Raw genomic sequence first — 16676 nt, 5'->3', positions numbered from 1 at the left:
AGCGAGAATACGTGGAGAACTGGAAACGAGGGATGGAAGAAGCATACGCCATTGCAAATGAAAATGCTCAGAAAGCCGCTGAAAGAAGTAAGAAGTACTATGACACTAAAGTTAGGAGTTCAGTGCTACAGCCTGGCGAGCGAGTTCTGATTAAAAACCTGACACCAAGAGGAGGACCAGGAAAACTCCGTAACTATTGGGAAGATACAATTCACACAGTGGTGAGACAAATGGGTTCAGACCTGCCGATTTATGAATTTAGACCAGAAAAGGGTAGGGGACGCTCCAGGGTCCTGCACAGAAATCTGCTCATGTCCTGTGACCACTTACCTTTTGAGACACAACCAGAAATGACCAAAGTGGACAAAAGTCAGAAAACGAGGAGACACCAGCCTGCATCACAGACTCTAGATTCTGATGAAGACAATGGGGATGAATATGACCTTCATCATGAGCCGCTACAGGTTCCCACATCTCCTACAGTACCTGAGGAGAGGAATGCTGAACCAGCGAGAGTGGGAACACAGGCCCCCAACAGTGAAACAGACAGTTGCAGTGCCAGTCCCTGATACGCTACCAGCACAGCCTCTTGTTGAAAAGCGGCTGGAGGAGACAACAACAGTTAAAGAAAATTTGCCTGATGATCATCCACCAAGTGCCTTTCCTTCATATACTGATACTGCTGAACCTGAGGAACCAGCCTACCAGCTGCCACAAAGAGAGAGACACCCTCCAAGACGTATCACCTATGATCAGCTTGGTATCCCTTCCTGCTACAGTATACAGCCACAGCCACAGTTGTTCCCTGTCTACTCTGCACCAGGACTGGTTCCATGGCTGCCATCACTACAGTAATGTTTCTTTCAGCCACCTTACATGTATGGGCTTCAGCAAACATGAGGCTACAGAGTTGACATGTTTGACCATGGACTACTGTCTGATTTCACAGACTGTCAAAAGAGACAATTTGCAGACTATGCATATAGATCATTAAAATTGATGGACTGTTGATCAATAGTATGAGAAAAGACTGCTTATGTTATATAGCTGGTCAACAGATATGGACTGTGAATATAACTTGTTAGCTATATTTGAACTGTGACCCTTGACCTCTGCTCAAGTACTAATTTACAGAAGAGGATTTTCTAGGTCCAGTGCATACGGACTGTTGAAGAAGACAATGTTGGTAATGTTGGGACAACATTTATTTTGTCGGCGAGAGTGTGACAGGTTAAAGGAAATATTCATAGCCTGTTATACATTAAAAAGTATTAGTAAGTTCATAGGATGTGGATCTTAAAACATCTAAGGTTAAAAAGATGCATTCAGTATTAGTTGATAGAGATTGATAATATTCATATAATTGTGTTAAAGTTAAAATCTGTCAAAGGGTACAAATTGTGAGAGTATTGTGTAAACGTTATATTGATTACTTTATTTTGTGGTGCCTAAAAGTGTTAATCTGTGATCTACGAAATGCTCTTAATCTATGAGCCGGAGATCGATTGCTCTGGTCTCCACCCATATTCCTGGGGAAAATCGCAGTCTTTTCTCATTACACTAAACTTTGAATTGAGAATACAACACCGTATCACTCTCGTGATTATTTCTCCCCTGATTTCAGGGGCGTAACATGTGTGTGTGCATGTGGTGTGTGTTTGTGCGTGCATACCTGCAAACCTATCGTTAGTGGTCTGAGTGAAATGGATAAACTACTGTGATACATCCAGGTGCCTCCAGAGGTGTTAGCCTATCATGTTCTGTTAGCTTTTATCACTAATCTCCTCTGCTGATGACACACAGAGTAATTATCAGGCTGACATGTAGCACTTAAAAGCTGACACTAACAGGTGCTGAGCCAGGGAGGCTTGCTGTCTCTAATGCTACATGTGGCGGCGATCTGCTTTTAATAGTGCAAACATAGAGGAGGTATGAATAGACATGTTGCCATGACTCTTGCCCATTGTGCTGCATGTATTCACTGAGTCGACTCTTGGACTACAACAACATTGTATTCTGATTGCCAACAGTAGTAGTCTGTTGAATGTGGCACTTGATAATCAACTGTTTAACCATACTCATTGTGGAGTGATTGACCTGTGCTCAGTCAATCTCTCCTTGCAACATGATGCAGGCAAATTATGAGAAAATCAACTGCTGCAATAGGGTGAAGGCAGAGGTTGAATATGAGTACAGGCAGAGAGAGAGAGGTAGAGAGAAGGAAAGAGAGAGACAGACATACAGTGGTAGGATCTTAATTTGATCCAGCAGGAAAATACAGACATACAGGCAGACTAGGTCCATAGAAATAGGCTGTTCCAGTGTTCTGGGTGGATATGTGGCTAGGTAACTAACTTGGTGATGTCACAATGCCCCTTTACCAGGGAAGGAGAACTAGTTGTTATAAGGGAACATTATGAGGTAACATGTTGCCACGGAAACACACTTATGTCATAATCTCAGACCACATTAAAACGGTCAGACAAGCTCAGGTAGAGCGCATTAGCTACATTCGAACGATCTCCCAAACTATAACTGATTTGATTGATTACAACGGTACACTACCTTGTCGTGACATGGGTCAGAGACTAAGTGACCCTGTCCCTGAGGTATCCCATCGGGAGAAACCAAAGGAGACACAGAAACATAAAGATAAACCCAAGGTGAAGAGGATCCCTCAAGCCCTGACCTTTCTTCAGCTGTTTACACTGCTGAGCTGCGTCAAGGTGAAGAAAACACCCTTTGATCCCTCCCAGAGTGGTGATGGGAGAAAGGGAACAACGATAAACGATACAAACAACAATAATGACTCTGATACTGGTGAGTGTTAGGAGGTGTATTTTGATTAGTGCTGCTACATAGTACAATTATCTAGGCTTCACTTGGAAAAAAACAGGTCATGTGTCTTAGAAACGTTTCACTTACAGGCTTGGACTACTCTGCAGGTGACGTGAAAAGGATCAAGGACAAGAGTAAAGGAAAGGTTGGAGGAGAGAAACATAGCATTGAATCTCAGGACCACAAATGCAGAACGACACAGGAAAAAGAAAAAGACATTAAACAAAGACCTAACTCGGTAAGACATCCAAACTTGCTTATTAATGAGGATTAACCAATGCATTTGACAACTGATAATGACCACAATAAGGAAAACAGAGCATTGACATGGCTTGACAAATGTGATAATGTCACAATGCCCCTTCGGATGGGGTAGGCCCTAATAGTTATTAGGAAAAGTCTAAACAGAATCCATGGAACGTCCCAACTCTGACCTTTGACGTTGAAATTGAAATGGTTAAGGTAAGGGTTAGGGTTAAGGTAGGGGTTAAGGTTAGGGTTTAGGGTAGGGATGTCCCAAGGATCACGGACAGCACTAACCCTAGTTATTATGGGGTAACATTTTGACATGGAAACACACTTAGGAAATAATATTTGTTGCCAATCCAGCTAGAGCTCATTGGCTACGTATATTCAACATTGATATTGTAGTTTGAAATGTCAGTAGATTTCTAACTGATGTACTGATTGCGACACTGAGGTCTCCCCTGAGGAGCAAGCAAAGGAGACCCAGCAGAAAGAGAAGAAGAAGAGCATCCATCCAGCTGTGGCGGCCCTGCAGCTGTTCACTCTCTTCTGCTGTGGTGGGAAAGTCAAGCAGAGGAAGACTCGTCCCTCTCAGAACAGACAGAGTAGAAAGGACCAGGACAAAGATAATGCATCTGATACTGGTGAGTGTTATGGGGTGTCAGCTGATTAGATATAGAATGAGATTGGCTTCACTTGGAAGAACGTGTCTTCAAAATGTCTAATCTACACAGGTTCAGACTTGTCTGGAGGTGATGTTACAACCAAAAGGGTCAAGGACAAGAGTAATGGAAAGGTGGGCAGGGAGAAAGACCGGACTGAAGTTCAGCTGTTGAAATCATCTCAGGACCACAAGGGAACTAATTCAGGACAAAGACCTAACTCTGTGAAACAACCAAACATGCTGTATCATATTTTATTGTGAGCAAAAGATCTTTCCCATAATGCTGTGTTATCATTGGGTGTTACAATTGTGTTGTGCAGGAAAATCAAAGGACACCCCGGCAAGTGAAGACCCCTGTGGAGGAAATTTACATAAGACCTGACTCTCCGACTCTACCACGTGCCCACGTAAGTTACTGAAACCTAAATTACTATACGGACAGACAGAGATTCAAACATGAGACAATTTCCCCTCTGACCTCAACCTAACCACCCTTTTCCTCTGGGTAGAGCTCCCTCTCTCAGTTTTCCCTGGCTCGGAACCTGGCCATCCTCCCGCTGGAGTGGCAGCTACCCGGAGTCCCTCTGCCCACCTCGTCTATGGCAACTAGGACAGAGAGAACGCCATCCTCTACCAACACTTCGACACATGCGCAGATGGAAACACAGACATCAGATATGAACACAGACACACAGACCACTTCTACCTCTCAGAGCCAGATCTCCTTGGTCTCATCGGAGACCATGATAGATCTTCACACGTCAGACTCCATTAACCAGACCTCCACTCTTGACATGGCACTGACCCCTGAGAGCACTAAGGACATGATCACTACTGATGAGGATGTGAAGGATGACTATGCTAAAGATTTGATCTCCACCCTAACAGACACCTCTATGGAGAAATCCATCAGTGAGACCAGCCTGAAAGACCTCATTGCTGAGTATGAAGATGACAATGAGCTGAAGGATATGGCTGCCTCCGCTACCCCTGCTACTGATAATGGCAATGAGGATGCAATGCTGCTGGAGATTGCAGCACTTTTTGACTGATTACATGTTGACAGTGGAGACCGAGCTGCCTCTGAATCTCTGAAGAGCCAATAGGCCTAATGAACATTTCAATGTAGCAAAAGCTATACTTTGATCAATTAATAAAACATTTTTTCTGCAGCAAATTTTCACTACGGTTGATATGTGACGCAGCATGTTTAGATTAGACCTATTTGTTTGATTTCACCAAAAGTAATAAATATTACTGCCAAGGGAACAATCAAACTACTACAGGTAAGGGAGAGTGAATATATCAGCATAGAGTTCATTTGGACAATAATGATCCATAAGCATATTGCATTCTGTAATGTATGAAATAACATTCACCCACAGCGAATACAAATCAGACGTGTTCTATTTTCTCCCTCTGTCCTTCCCTCCCACATCCTGATGAGGTTTAGATCGTCATGTTATCCAGCCCTTAAACTGTTTAGCATTTTAATAACACCTCGCAAACTCAGGGCCTAATTACCTTTGTTACACATGCATCAAATAGAGTCCTCCTGTCACCACATATCTGAGCCACCTGAAGATGCTTTGTTACTGGTGGGTTTCCAACAGATTACAGGGAGATTGGTTAAGTAATTCAACCTAAATAAGGATGGTGGGAACATCCTCATACTACAGCACATCATTCTCTTTGCCTATATTACAGGAGGGGAGGATATATTGGTATCATCAGAGTAATTGATTAGCACACATACTGTATGTGTCGTTTTATCACCTTGAATGGTGAGAGAATAGAGAGCTTTGAAACTATTGAATTAAGTATTAAAATACCAGGTGAAAAATGCTCCGTTAGAAAATCACTGAGAATTTAGGTATTTTATGAATTCTCACAGGGAAGATTTCGGTCAAACTGCACTTTTCTGCCTATGTCATGCCTGTGGTCTGCGTGGATAATGAGCTGAGAGAAGCAGTAGTAGCAGCACATTGTTTAGGGCTACAGCCAAGCTGTCCCTCACCTGAGAAACCCCCTAGTTGTACATGAGTGCACTCTCCACAATAAAGATCAGCCTGACATCAACATACTGTTGACAAAGTAGACTTGGAACTAAATCAACATAACATAGATACTGTACATGTATGTAATTAAGCATGACGTTTTTGAGGATTGTTAATCTAGAAAAGATGCAGAACATATTAACTCTGAAAGGGGAGGGAGAGAAGAGAGGGGGATGACTGGGTGGATATAGAGGAGAGACAGTAGGAGGGATGGTGAGATGTATCCATCTATGAATTCAAATATTAATCTACCCAATAAGGAGATCAAAGTGTCTCTCACCCAGATGTACACACAGACATGCACGTACACACACCTACACACACAAAAACACACACACGCTCACACCCACTCCTCTATCCACATGAAGTGCTCAGGGCATCACAGTGATCTAGTTACAAGGACATTGAGAGAAGCCATTTCTTTCCTCTAGAGACTGTAACATTGATGAGGTCTCCAACAAGAAGTGACCAGTCTATCCTCTGGGGGATACTACTGACAACACATTGAAAATGGGTGTGGTTATATCCTGCCTGTTTGGCCCTGTCCGGGGGTATCGTCGGATGGGGCCACATTGTCTCCCGACCCCTCCTGTCTCAGCCTCCAGTATTTATGCTGCAGTAGAGTATGTGTCGGGGGGCTTTGGTCAGTCTCTTATATCTGCATTATTTCTCCTGTCTTAACCGGTGTCCTGTGTGAATTTAATTATGCTCTCTCTAATTCTCTCTCTTTCTTTCTTTCTCTCTTTCTTTCTTTCTTTCTTTTCTCTCTCTCTTTCTTTCTTTCTTTCCCTCTTTCTCTTGGAAGACCTGAGCCCTAGGACCATGCCTCAGAACTACCTGGCCTGATGACTCCTTGCTGTCCCCAGTCCACCTGGCCGTGCTGGTGCTCCAGTTTAAACTTTTCTGCCTGCGGCTATGGAACCCTGACCTGTTCACCATATGTGCTACTTGTCCCAGACCTTCTGTTTTCAACTCTCTAGAGACAGCAGGAGCAGTAGAGATACTCTGAATGATCGGCTATGAAAAATTAACTGACATTTACTCCTGAGGTTCTGACCTGTTGCACCCTCGACAACCACTGTGATTATTATTATTTGACCCTGCTGGTCATTGTCACGACTTCCGCCGAAGTCGGCTCCTCTCCTTGTTCGGCCGGCGTTCAGCGATGGACATCACCGGCTTTCTAGCCATCACCGCTCAGTTTTTCAGATATCCATTTGTTTTGTCTTGTCCCATACACACCTGGTTTTCATTCCCTAATCATTCTATGTATTTAGCCATCTGTTTACTATCATGTCTTTGTGTGTAATTGTTTGTTTGGTATTGTGGATTATTGTCGGGCGCTTTACTTTTGTCATGTTCTGTGTTTTTGTCACGTTATTGTTTTTATGTGCTGTGTATTTTGGAACGGAATTAAAGTGCGCCTGTTCACTACACTCTGCTCTCATGCACCTGACTTTGCCTCCCTTACACACCTTTGACAGAATTACACACCAAACCATGGAGTCAGCAGGAGCAGGTACCCCGGTTAGAGGAGTCGAGGAGCGCGTCCAGGAGAGCGACAAGGAACATTCGGCAATGTTAAGTCAACTTGGTGCCATGATGGATCGCGTTGTTCAAACCATGGACCGTCGGGAGAGACAGGGAGTCTCTCCAGCGCCTCGACCAGTACAACCGGGATTGCCTCCACCCGTCCCATCTGGAGAGAATTCCAGTGGGATGCATCTCTCCCTTCCCAGGGAGTATGATGCGATGGCAGCAAAGTGCCAGGGATTCCTGTTTCAACTGGACCTCTATCTGGCCAGCGTGCACCCAGCTCCCTCAGGAAGGGAGAGAGTAGCTTCCCTAATTTCCTGTCTCACAGGAGGAGCGCTGGAGTGGGCAAACGCCGTGTGGAAAGAGGAGGACTACCTGTGGACCAGTACGAGGAGTTCACCCGTCGCTTCCGGGCCGTCTTCGACCATCCACCCGAAGGTAGAGCGGCGGGAGAAAGGGACAAGGAGCGCCCAGGAATTCGCTCTGGAATCAATTCAGGCGCAGCTCAGGAATTTTATCGACAGCGTTATCCAATAGTTTAGGGATCCCCATTTTTCCTGTAGTTAGACCCTTCCCGGTTCACGCTTTGGATTGTCGACCATTATGGTCAAGGATAATCAGGGAGGCCACCATCCCCTTGGCCATGGTTATGCAGGAGGATCACGAGGAAAAAAATCAGCCTCTTCCTCATTGACTCTCCTGTGTTTCCTGTGGTATTAGGCCTTCCCTGGTTGCTCTGCATAACCCCACTATTTCCTGGCAACAGAGGGCTCTCACGGGGTGGTCGCGAGAGTGCTCAGGGAGGTGTGTAGGGGTTGCCGTTGGTGCTACCACGGCAGGGAAAGTCCAGACCAGGTCTCCACCGTGCACCCCCCCCCCCCCCCCCCCCGAATATGCCGATTTGGCTCTTCTGTCAAAGGAAGGCGACTCAATTACCACCTCATCGACGGTGGGATTGTGCGATAAGTCTCCTGGCAGAAGCTGCGCTTCCCAGGAGTCACGTGTATCCCCTGTAGCAAGCGGAGACGGTGGCTATGGATACACATGTCTCTGAATCCCTGCTTCACCCGCCTCCTCAAGTTTATTTTTTGTGAAGAAGATGGATGGAGGTTTACGCCCATGCATTGACTATAGAGGACTCAATCAAATCACGGTGAGATACAGTTTGCCGCTACCTCTTATCGCCACGGCGATTGAGTCAATGTGTGGGGCACGCTTCTTCACAAAACTGGATCACGGGAGTACGTATAACCTGGTGCGTATCCGGGAGGGAGACGAGTGGAAGACAGCGTTTAGTACCACCACAGGGCATTATGAGTACCTCGTCATGCCGTATTTGTTGATGAATGCTCCATCAGTTTTCCAATCCTTTGTAGACGAGATGTTCAGGGACCTGCACAGGGTGTAGTGATGTATATCGATGACATTCTGATATACTCTTCTACACGCACCGAGCATGTGTCCTTGGTGCGCAAGGTACTTGGACGACTGTTGGAGCATGACCTGTATGTCAAGGCTGAGAAGTGCCTGTTCTTTCAGCAGGCTGTCTCCTTCCAAGGGTATCGCATTTCCACATCAGGGGTGGAGATGGAGAGTGACCACATTGCAGCCATGCGTAATTGGCCGACTCCCACCACGGTAAAGGAGGGGCAGCGGTTTTTAGGGTTTGCCAATTACTACCGGAATTATCCGGGGTTTTGGCCTGGTTCCTGCTCCCATTACCTCATTGCTGAAGGGGGGTCCTGTATGGTTGCAGTGGTCGGCTGAGGCGGACAGGGCTTTTGGGCAGCTAAGAGCTCTGTTTACTTCGGCACCCGTGCTGGCCCATCCGGATCCCTCTTTGGCATTCATAGTGGAGGTAGACGCGTCCGAGGCTGGGGTAGGAGCCGTGCTCTCACAGCGCTCGGGTACGCCACCGAAACTCCGCCCCTGTGCTTTCTTCTCGAAGAAGCTCAGCCCAGCGGAGCTTAACTATGATGTGGGGGACCGCGAGTTGTTGGCTGCGGTTAAAGCGTTGAAGGTGTGGAGACATTGGCTTGAGGGGGCTAAACACCCTTTCCTCATCTGGACTGACCACCGCAACCTGGAGTACATCCAGGCAGCGAGGAGACTGAATCCCCATCAGGCAAGGTGGGTCATGTTCTTTACCCGTTTTGTGTTTACCCTATCCTACAGACCAGGTTCCCAGAATAAGACGGCAGACACACTGTCCGGGGCTGTATGACACAGAGGAGCGGCCCATGGATCAGACTCCCATACCCCCGGCCTCCTTCCTGGTAGCGCTGGTCGTGTGGAAGCTGGATGTGGAAATTGAGCAGGCTTTACCTACATAGCCCGCCCCCCTCCAGTGCCCCGTTGGGCGTATGTACGTTCCGTCAGCTGTCCGTGACCAGTTGATCTATTGGGCCCACACATCTCTGACGGTGCTCTGTCTGACTGGAAAGAACTGGTGGCCCACCTTGGCAAAAGACGTAAGGGCTTATGTTTCCTCCTGCTCGGTGTGTGCCCAGTATAAGGCTCAAAGACACATGCCCAGAGGTAAGTTAATCCCTTACCCGTTCCACAATGACCTTGGTCACATCTGTCAGTGGATATCCTAACAGATCTTTCTCTTTCACAGGGAAACACTACGATCCTGGTCGTTGTGGATCATTTTCTAAGTCCTGTCATCTCCTCCCTACTCCCTCCCTCTGCCCGGTCATCCTATGGCCCTGCAGACTGAGGAAGCCCTGTTGACTCACATCTTCCGGCACTACGGGGTGCCTGAGGATATAGTGTCGGGTCGGGGTCCCCAGTTCACGTCAAGAGTTTGGAAGGCGTTCATGGAACGTCTGGGGTTCTCGATCAGCATTACCTCAGGTTTTCACCTCGAGAGTAACGGGCAGGTAGAGAGAGTCAACCAGGATGTGGGCAGGTTTCTGCGGTCTTATTGCTAGGACCGGCTGGGTGAGTGGGCTGCGTTCGTGCACTGGGCCGAGATGGCACAGAACTTGCTTCGCCACTCCTCCACTAACCTCTCCCCCTTTCAGTACGTATTGGGGTACCAGCTGGTTCTGGCGCAATGGCATCAGGGTCAGACCGAAGCTCCTGCGGTGGATGACTGGTTTAGGCGTGCGGAGGAGACATGGGAGGCCACCCGTGTATACCTCCAGCGAGCCGCGCGCTGCCAAATAACCAGAGCGGACCATCACTGCAGTGAGACCGGGTCTGGCTCTCGACCCGTAACCTGCCCGTCACATTCTGACCTTAGTTATTTTGTTATGTCTTTGTTTTAGTATGGTCAGGGCGTGAATTGGGTGGGTTGTCTATGTTCCTTTTTCTATGATTTGGCATTTCTGTGTTTGGCCCGGTATGGTTCTCAATCAGAGGCAGCTGTCATTCGTTGTCCCTGATTGAGAACCATACTTAGGTAGCCTGGTTTCACTTTTGAGTGGTGGGTGATTGTTTCATGTGTCTGTGTTTGTACCATATGGGACTGTTTCGATTTTCGTTTGTTCATTCACGTTGTTATTTTGTATTTTTGTAGTGTTCAGTTTTATATATTAAAATGGACACTTACCAAGCTGAACATTGGTCCGACATCTCTTACTCCTCGTCAGAAGAAGAGGAGAGTCGTTACACTGCCCCTCCGACTGCCCTGCCGGAAGCTGGGTCCGCGGTTTGTGGGGCCCTTTAAAGTCCTGAGGAGGGTGAATGAGGTATGTAACAGATTACAGCTTGCCTCTGATTATCGTATTAACCCCTCGTTCCATGTGTCTCTCCTCAGGCCGGTGGTGGCTGGCCCGCTCCAGGAATCTGAGGTGTGGAAGGTCCCTCCACCCCCTTTGGACATCGAGGGGGCCCCAGTGTACATCGTTTGTTCCATCCTAGATGCGAGGCGTCGGGCGGGGTGCCTTCAGTACCCCGTGGAATGGGAGGGGTAGAGGTGCTGTGTTCCGGTTGCGGATGTTTTGGATCCTGAACTGCTGCGGGAGTTTCACCATCGCCGTATCGCCCTTCACTTCGCCCTCCGGGTCATCCCCGAAGCTGGTGTCTGCGTGCCACTGGAGCTTCGCGTCAAGGGCGGAGTCACAGGCTTTTTAGCCATCAACTCTCCATTTTTCATATATCCATTTGTTTTGTCTTGTCCCATACACACCTGGTTTTCATTCCCTAATCATTACATGTTAACATATTATCATACATGTATTTAGCCCTCTGTTTCCCATCATGTCTTTGTGTGTAATTGTTTGTTTGGTATTGTGGATTATTACTTATGTCATGTTCCGTGTCTTTGGCACGTTATTGTTTTTATTGTTTTTATGTGCTATGTATTTTGGAAAGGAATTAAAGTGTGCCTGTTCACTACACTCTGCTCTCCTGCACCTGACATTGCCTCCCGTACACACCTTTGACAGTCATCTATGAACATTTGAACATCTTGGCTATGTTCTGTTACAATCTCCACCCGGCAGTGCCAGAAGAGTACTGGCCTCCCCTCGTAGCCTGGTTTGTCTCCAGGGTTCTTCCTAGGTTCTGGCCTTTCTAGGGAGTTTTTCCTAGCCATCGTGCTTCTACACCTGCATTGCTTGCTGTTTGGGGGTTTAGGCTGGGTATCTGTACAGCACTTTGAGATATCAGCAGATGTACGAAGGGCTTCATAAATACATTTAATTTGATTTTATTTATAAATACATTTGATTTGACAGACAGGCTCTATTACGGTCTGTCAGCTGCTGTTTTTGCTGGCCCTGCTCATAGGACATGATGGACAGTGTGTGTGTGTCCGTGTCTTCAGTAATGTGTGTGTGCATGCGTTCTTAGAAATGCATGCGTGGTTGCGTGTGTGTGTGTGTGTGTGTGTGTGTGTGTGTGTGTGTGTGTGTGTGTGTGTGTGTGTGTGTGTGTGTGTGGATGTGGTGTGTGTTTGTGTGTGCATACCTGCAAACCTATCGTTAGTGGTCTGAGTGAAATGGATAAACTACTGTGATACATCCAGGTGCCTCCAGAGGTGTTAGGCTATCATGTTCTGTGAGCTTTTATCACTAATCACCTCTGCTGATGACACACAGAGTAATTATCAGGCTGACATGTAGCACTTAAAAGCTGACACTAACAGGTGCTGAGCCAGGGAGGCTTGCTGTCTCTAATGCTACATGTGGCGGCGATCTGCTTTTAATAGTGCAAACATAGAGGAGGTATGAATAGACGTGTTGCCATGACTCTTGCCCATTGTGCTGCATGTATTCACTGAGTCGACTCTTGGACTACAACATTGTGTTCTGATTGCCAACAGTAGTAGTCTGTTGAATGTGGCACTTGATAATCAACTGTATAACCATACTCATTGTGGAGTGATTGACCTGTGCTCAGCCACTCTCTCCTTGCAAAATGATGCAGGCAAAGTATGAGAAAATCAACTGCTGCAATAGGGTGAAGGCAGAGGTTGAATATGAGTACAGGCAGAGAGAGAGAGGTAGAGAGAAGGAAAGAGAGAGACAGACATACAGTGGTAGGATCTTAATTTGATCCAGCAGGAAAATACAGACATACAGGCAGACTAGGTCCATAGAAATTGGCTGTTCCAGTGTTCTGGGTGGATATGTGGATAGGTAACTAACTTGGTGATGTCACAATGCCCCTTTACCAGGGAAGGAGAACTAGTTGTTATAAGGGAACATTATGAGGTAACATGTTGCCACGGAAACACACTTATGTCATAATATCAGACCACATTGAAACGGTCAGACAAGCTCAGGTAGAGCGCATTAGCTACATTCGAACGATCTCTCAACCTATAACTGATTTGATTGATTACAACGGTACACTACCTTGTCGTGACATGGGTCAGAGACTAAGTGACCCTGTCCCTGAGGCATCCCATAGGGAGAAACCAAAGGAGACACAGGAACATAAAGATAAGCCCAAGGAGAAGAGGATCCCTCAAGCCCTGACCTTTCTTCAGCTGTTTACACTGCTGAGCTGCGTCAAGGTGAAGAAAACACCCTTTGATCCCTCCCAGAGTGGTGATGGGAGAAAGGGAACAACGATAAACGATACAAACAACAATAATGACTCTGATACTGGTGAGTGTTAGGAGGTGTATTTTGATTAGTGCTGCTACATAGTACAATTATCTAGGCTTGACTTGGAAAAAAACAGGTCATGTGTCTTAGAAACGTTTCACTTACAGGCTTGGACTACTCTGCAGGTGACGTGAAAAGGATCAAGGACAAGAGTAAAGGAAAGGTTGGAGGAGAGAAACATAGCATTGAATCTCAGGACCACAAATGCAGAACGACACAGGAAAAAGAAAAAGACATTAAACAAAGACCTAACTCGGTAAGACATCCAAACTTGCTTATTAAGGAGGATTAACCAATGCATTTGACAACTGATAATGACCACATTAAGGAAAACACAGCATATTGTGTTGAAACTGATCCTTTGACATGGCTTGACAAATGTGACAATGTCACAATGCCCCTTCGGATGGGGTAGGCCCTAATAGTTATTAGGAAAAGTCTAAACAGAATCCATGGAATGTCCCAACTCTGACCTTGGTTAAGGTAAGGGTTAAGGTTAAGGTAGGGGTTAAGGTTAGGGTTTAGGGTAGGGACGTCCCAAGGATCACGGATAGCACTAACCCTAGTTATTATGGGGTAACATTTTGACATGGAAACACACTTAGGAAATAATATTTGTTGCCAATGAAGCTAGAGCTCATTGGCTACCCATATTCAACATTGATATCGTAGTTTGAAATGTCAGTAGATTTCTAACTGATGTACTGATTGCGACACTGAGGTCTTCCCTGAGGAGCAAGCAAAGGAGACCCAGAAGAAAGAGAAGAAGAAGAGCATCCATCCAGCTGTGGCGGCCCTGCAGCTGTTCACTCTCTTCTGCTGTGGTGGGAAAGTCAAGCTGAGGAAGACTCGTCCCTCTCAGAACAGACAGAGTAGAAAGGACCAGGACAAAGATAATGCATCTGATACTGGTGAGTGTTATGGGGTGTCTGCTGATTAGATATAGAATGAGATTGGCTTCACTTGGAAGAACGTGTCTTCAAAATCAAAATGTCTAATCTACACAGGTTCAGACTTGTCTGGAGGTGATGTTACAACCAAAAGGGTCAAGGACAATAGTAATGGAAAGGTGGGCAGGGAGAAAGACCGGATTAAAGTTCAGCTGTTGAAATCATCTCAGGACCACAAGGGAACTAATTCAGGACAAAGACCTAACTCTGTGAAACAACCAAACATGCTGTATCATATTTTATTGTGAGCAAAAGATCTTTCCCATAATGCGGTGTTATCATTGGGTGTTACAATTGTGTTGTGCAGGAAAATCAAAGGACACCCCGGCAAGTGAAGACCCCTGTGGAGGAAATTTACATAAGACCTGACTCTCCGACTCTACCACGTGCCCACGTAAGTTACTGAAACCTAAATTACTATACGGACAGACAGAGATTCAAACATGAGACAATTTCCCCTCTGACCTCAACCTAACCACCCTTCTCCTCCGGGTAGAGCTCCCTCTCTCAGTTTTCCCTGGCTCGGAACCTGGCCATCCTCCCTCTGGAGTGGCAGCTACCCGGAGTCCCTCTGCCCACCTCGTCTATGGCAACTAGGACAGAGAGAACGCCATCCTCTACCAACACTTCGACACATGCGCAGATGGAAACACAGACATCAGATATGAACACAGACACACAGACCACCACTTCTACCTCTCAGAGCCAGATCTCCATGGTCTCATCGGAGACCATGATAGATCTTCACACGCCAGACTACATTAACCAGACCTCCACTCTTGACATGGCACTGACCCCTGAGAGCACTAAGGACATGATCACTACTGATGAGGATGTGAAGGATGACTCTGCTAAAGATTTGATCTCCACCCTAACAGACACCTCTATGGAGAAATCCATCAGTGAGACCAGCCTGAAAGACCTCATCGCTGAGTATGAAGATGACAATGAGCTGAAGGATATGGCTGCCTCCGCTACCCCTGCTACTGATAATGGCAATGAGGATGCAATGCTGCTGGAGATTGCAGCACTTTTTGACTGATTACATGTTGACAGTGGAGACCGAGCTGCCTCTGCATCTCTGAAGAGCCAATAGACCTAATGAACATTTCAATGTAGCAAAAGCTATACTTTGATCAATTAATAAAACATTTTTTCTGCAGCAAATTTTCACTACGGTTGATATGTGACGCAGCATGTTTAGATTAGACCTATTTGTTTGAATTCACCAAAAATAATAAATATTACTGCCAAGGGAACAATCAAACTACTACAGGTAGGGGAGAGTGAATATATCAGCATAGAGTTCATTTGGACAATAATGATCCATAAGCATATTGCATTCTGTAATGTATGAAATAACATTCACCCACAGCGAATACAAATCAGACGTGTTCTATTTTCTCCCTCTGTCCTTCCCTCCCACATCCTGATGAGGTTTAGATCGTCATGTTATCCAGCCCTTAAACTGTTTAGCATTTTAATAACACCTCGCAAACTCAGGGCCTAATTACCTTTGTTACACATGCATCAAATAGAGTCCTCCTGTCACCACATATCTGAGCCACCTGAAGATGCTTTGTTACTGGTGGGTTTCCAACAGATTACAGGGAGATTGGTTAAGTAATTCAACCTAAATAAGGATGGTGGGAACATCCTCATACTACAGCACATCATTCTCTTTGCCTATATTACAGGAGGGGAGGATATATTGGTGTCATCAGAGTAATTGATTAGCACACATACTGTATGTGTCGTTTTATCACCTTGAATGGTGACAGAATAGAGAGCTTTGAAACTATTGAATTAAGTATTAAAATACCAGGTGAAAAATACTCCGTTAGTAAATCACTTTGAGAATTTAGGTATTTTATGAATTCTCACAGGGAAGATTTCGGTCAAACTGCACTTTTCTGTCTCTGTCATGCCTGTGGTCTGCATGGATAATGAGCTGAGAGAAGCAGTAGTAGCAGCACATCGTTTAGGGCTACAGCCAAGCTGTCCCTCACCTGAGAAACCCCCTAGTTGTACACGAGTGCACTATCCACAATAAAGATGAGCCTGACATCAACATACTGTTGACAAAGTAGACTTGGAACTAAATCAACATAACATAGATACTGTACATGTATGTAATTAAGCATGACGTTTTTGAGGATTGTTAATCTAGAAAAGATGCAGAACATATTAACTCTGAAAGGGGAGGGAGAGAAGAGAGGGGGATGACTGGGTGGATATAGAGGAGAGACAGTAGGAGGGATGGTGAGATGTATCCATCTATGAATTCAAATATTAATCTACCCAATAAGGAGATCAAAGT

The 16676-nt window shown here is 45.9% G+C and overlaps 2 protein-coding genes across 2 annotated transcripts; both read left to right on the top strand.

The window, feature by feature from the left end:
• The first annotated feature begins 4047 nt into the window (after window positions 1-4047).
• On the top strand, window positions 4048-4920 carry LOC149971423 (uncharacterized). The gene is made up of 2 exons (XM_090222440.1): window positions 4048-4155; window positions 4258-4920. Exon 2 carries the CDS (start codon window positions 4348-4350, stop codon window positions 4798-4800), a length of 453 nt encoding a protein of 150 aa, XP_090078566.1. The 5' UTR covers window positions 4048-4155; window positions 4258-4347; the 3' UTR covers window positions 4801-4920.
• Window positions 4921-13048: 8128 nt separating this feature from the next.
• On the top strand, window positions 13049-15523 carry LOC118944419 (uncharacterized). The gene is made up of 4 exons (XM_090222438.1): window positions 13049-13406; window positions 13514-14317; window positions 14414-14750; window positions 14853-15523. The coding sequence occupies exon 4, from the start codon at window positions 14943-14945 to the stop codon at window positions 15396-15398; it is 456 nt and encodes a 151-aa protein (XP_090078564.1). The 5' UTR covers window positions 13049-13406; window positions 13514-14317; window positions 14414-14750; window positions 14853-14942; the 3' UTR covers window positions 15399-15523.
• The last annotated feature ends 1153 nt before the right edge of the window (window positions 15524-16676 follow it).

Source organism: Oncorhynchus mykiss, chromosome 26 (genome assembly GCF_057628025.1).
Source record: "Oncorhynchus mykiss isolate SJ-2025 chromosome 26, ASM5762802v1, whole genome shotgun sequence".
Classification (NCBI taxonomy): domain Eukaryota; kingdom Metazoa; phylum Chordata; class Actinopteri; order Salmoniformes; family Salmonidae; genus Oncorhynchus; species Oncorhynchus mykiss.
This window is presented reverse-complemented; position numbering and strand designations above follow the sequence as displayed.

Excerpts from the sequence above, each read along its gene's own strand:
- LOC118944419 (XM_090222438.1), top strand. The coding sequence starts at position 14,943 with ATGGCAACTAGGACAGAGAGAACGCCATCCTCTACCAACACTTCGACA.
- LOC149971423 (XM_090222440.1), top strand. The coding sequence starts at position 4,348 with ATGGCAACTAGGACAGAGAGAACGCCATCCTCTACCAACACTTCGACA.